Source organism: Nothoprocta perdicaria, unplaced genomic scaffold, assembly GCF_003342845.1.
Source record: "Nothoprocta perdicaria isolate Ctin4 unplaced genomic scaffold, notPer1 scaffold_1473, whole genome shotgun sequence".
Lineage (NCBI taxonomy): Eukaryota > Metazoa > Chordata > Aves > Tinamiformes > Tinamidae > Nothoprocta > Nothoprocta perdicaria.
In genome coordinates, this window is record NW_020454620.1 from 1 (window position 1) to 2,034 (window position 2,034).

A 2,034-nucleotide genomic window follows, 5' to 3' on the forward strand; every position below is an offset into this window, starting at 1 on the left:
GCGTACTGCGAGTACTGCGCCATGGTCTGCTCGGCGTAGGCGTCGTAGGCGGCGCCGTAGGAGCGCACGCGGTAGCGCTTGTAGTAGTCGACCATGTTGCCGTAGGCGTCGTCGTAGTAGACGGCGTCGCCGTAGGCGGTGGCGTAGGGCGTGCGCACGGCGCCGTACTGCTCCGTGAAGGCCTCGGCCAGCTCGGCCGCCTGGCCTGCCCGGTCCACGGGGCACTCCTTGGACCAGTGGCCCTCCTTGCCGCAGCGGTAGCAGCCGCTCTTGTCGCCCATGCCGGGCGCCGTCCTCAGGCGGCTCGTGGAGAGCTGCACGCGCATGCGCTTGCCTGCGGGCGGAGGCGAGAGGGGCCGCGTGAGCGGAGGCCGCGGCGAACGGGCGCCGTGGCCGCGCGGGGCGGGACGGAGGGAAGGGAGGCCACGCAAGGGAGGCCGGAGCCACACAGGGCCTAAGCGTGAGCAGCCAGAGCTAACAGAGGTCACACAGCAGAGGCTGGAGTTAACAGAGGCCAGCGGCAGAGGCCGGAGCCACAGAGAGAAGGCCGGCCTCAACAGATGCCTCACAGGGGAGGCCCGAGCCAGGCCAGAGAGAGTTAACAGAGGCTGTGCAGGGGAGACCGGAGCCACATAGAGGAGGCCCAACAGAGGCTGGCCAGAGTCAAAGGAGACCACGCAAGGGAGGCCTGAGGCAGCGGAGGCCACAGCCGTGTAGGGGAGGCCTGAGCCACGCAGGGGAGGCTGGAGGCCGCGGAAGGGAGGCTAGAGGGGGGGCAGGGGCCATGGTTGCCCCGCCGGAGCCCCTGAGGGCTGTCCAAGGGGGGACGCGGAGGCAGCCGCCAGCCGGACTCTGCCCCCGGAGGCCGGAAAGTGGCAGCCAGGAGGGACCGCCGGGCCAGGAGGCAGCGAGCAAAGCCTGTCCCGCGGGAACTGCCGGCCTCCCGGGCCTTGCTCGGAGCCCGCGGGCGCTTCCCAGTGTTGGCACCGCCGGCCGCGGTGGGGGGAAGTGGGAGGGTTTGCGGGAAAGAGCGGAGACCGCTCACAGGGGTCAAGGCCTGAGAGGCCGGGGCTGCATTTCCCRGGAAAGCCCAGCCGCAGGGAAGCGAATCCGCCTGGATCCCCCTTTAGCCCCTCCGGGAGGGTGAGCAGCCCTGGGGCCCCAATTCCCGTGGGATTTCCTTGGGAAGCAGCCCCCCATTCAAGCGTCGGGGCTCCCCAGCTCCCGGGCAGGAGCAGCAGAGGTCTCGAAGCCGGGGCATTGCGCCGGAGCAGCCCCAGGCACGCGGAGCCCCCGGCACTCAGGCAGAGCCGGTGCCAATCCCGGCCGGAGGCAGCCAGGGCAGCCTCCAATCCCGCCTGGCTGCTCTTTGGGGTAAGAACCCCTGGAAAATGGGCCTCTTTGGGGCTGTCCCACCCTACGCACAGCCGCACGGGCCGGCACGGCCACAGGGGCCACCAGGGAAGGGGCCACGAGGCCCCAGGATCTGGTGCCGCAGGGGCCACGTGGCCTCCCCGGTCCGAGCTGCCCTCAGCCAGGGCATCCCCAGGGGGCAGGCGCTGCCCTGGTGCCCCGGGAGCTGGGAAGCTGCCCCAGGAGCTGCTCTGGTGCCTTGGGAGCTGTCCCGGTGCCCTGGGAGCTGCTCCGGTGCCCTGGGAGCTGCCCCAGGAGCTGCTCCGGTGCCCTGGGAGCTGTCCCGGTGCCCTGGGAGCTGCTCCGGGGCCTCTGGAGCTGCTCCGGGGCCTCTGGAGCTGCCCCAGGAGCTGCCCCGGTGCCCCGTGCTCCCCACCCGAGCAGCAGGGCACAGGCCTGGTCGGCACTACGGGACCCCCAGGACAGCGGAGCGGCTGCTCCGGGGGCAGGAGGTGCCTCGGGAGGCTCCCGCCTGCTCCCCGCACATGGCCTCACCTTGGAACTCAGTGTTGTCGAGGCCCCGGATGGCCTCGACGGCGTCCTCGGCGCGCTCCATGTGCACGAACGCATAGTCCTTGACGATGTCGCACTCGATGACGGGGCCGTACTCCTCGAAGCGGG

The 2,034-nt window shown here is 71.3% G+C and overlaps 1 protein-coding gene across 1 annotated transcript; it reads right to left on the minus strand.

The window, feature by feature from the left end:
- Positions 1–6: 6 nt before the first annotated feature.
- On the minus strand, positions 7–2,026 carry LOC112943418 (RNA-binding protein 4B-like; the record flags this gene model as incomplete). The annotated part of the gene is made up of 2 exons (XM_026034566.1): positions 1,909–2,026; positions 7–334 (listed from the first exon to the last, which is right to left on the minus strand). Coding segments are annotated over exons 1-2 (389 nt in total), but the record flags the coding sequence as incomplete, so codon positions are not given.
- Between the last annotated feature and the right edge of the window lie 8 nt (positions 2,027–2,034).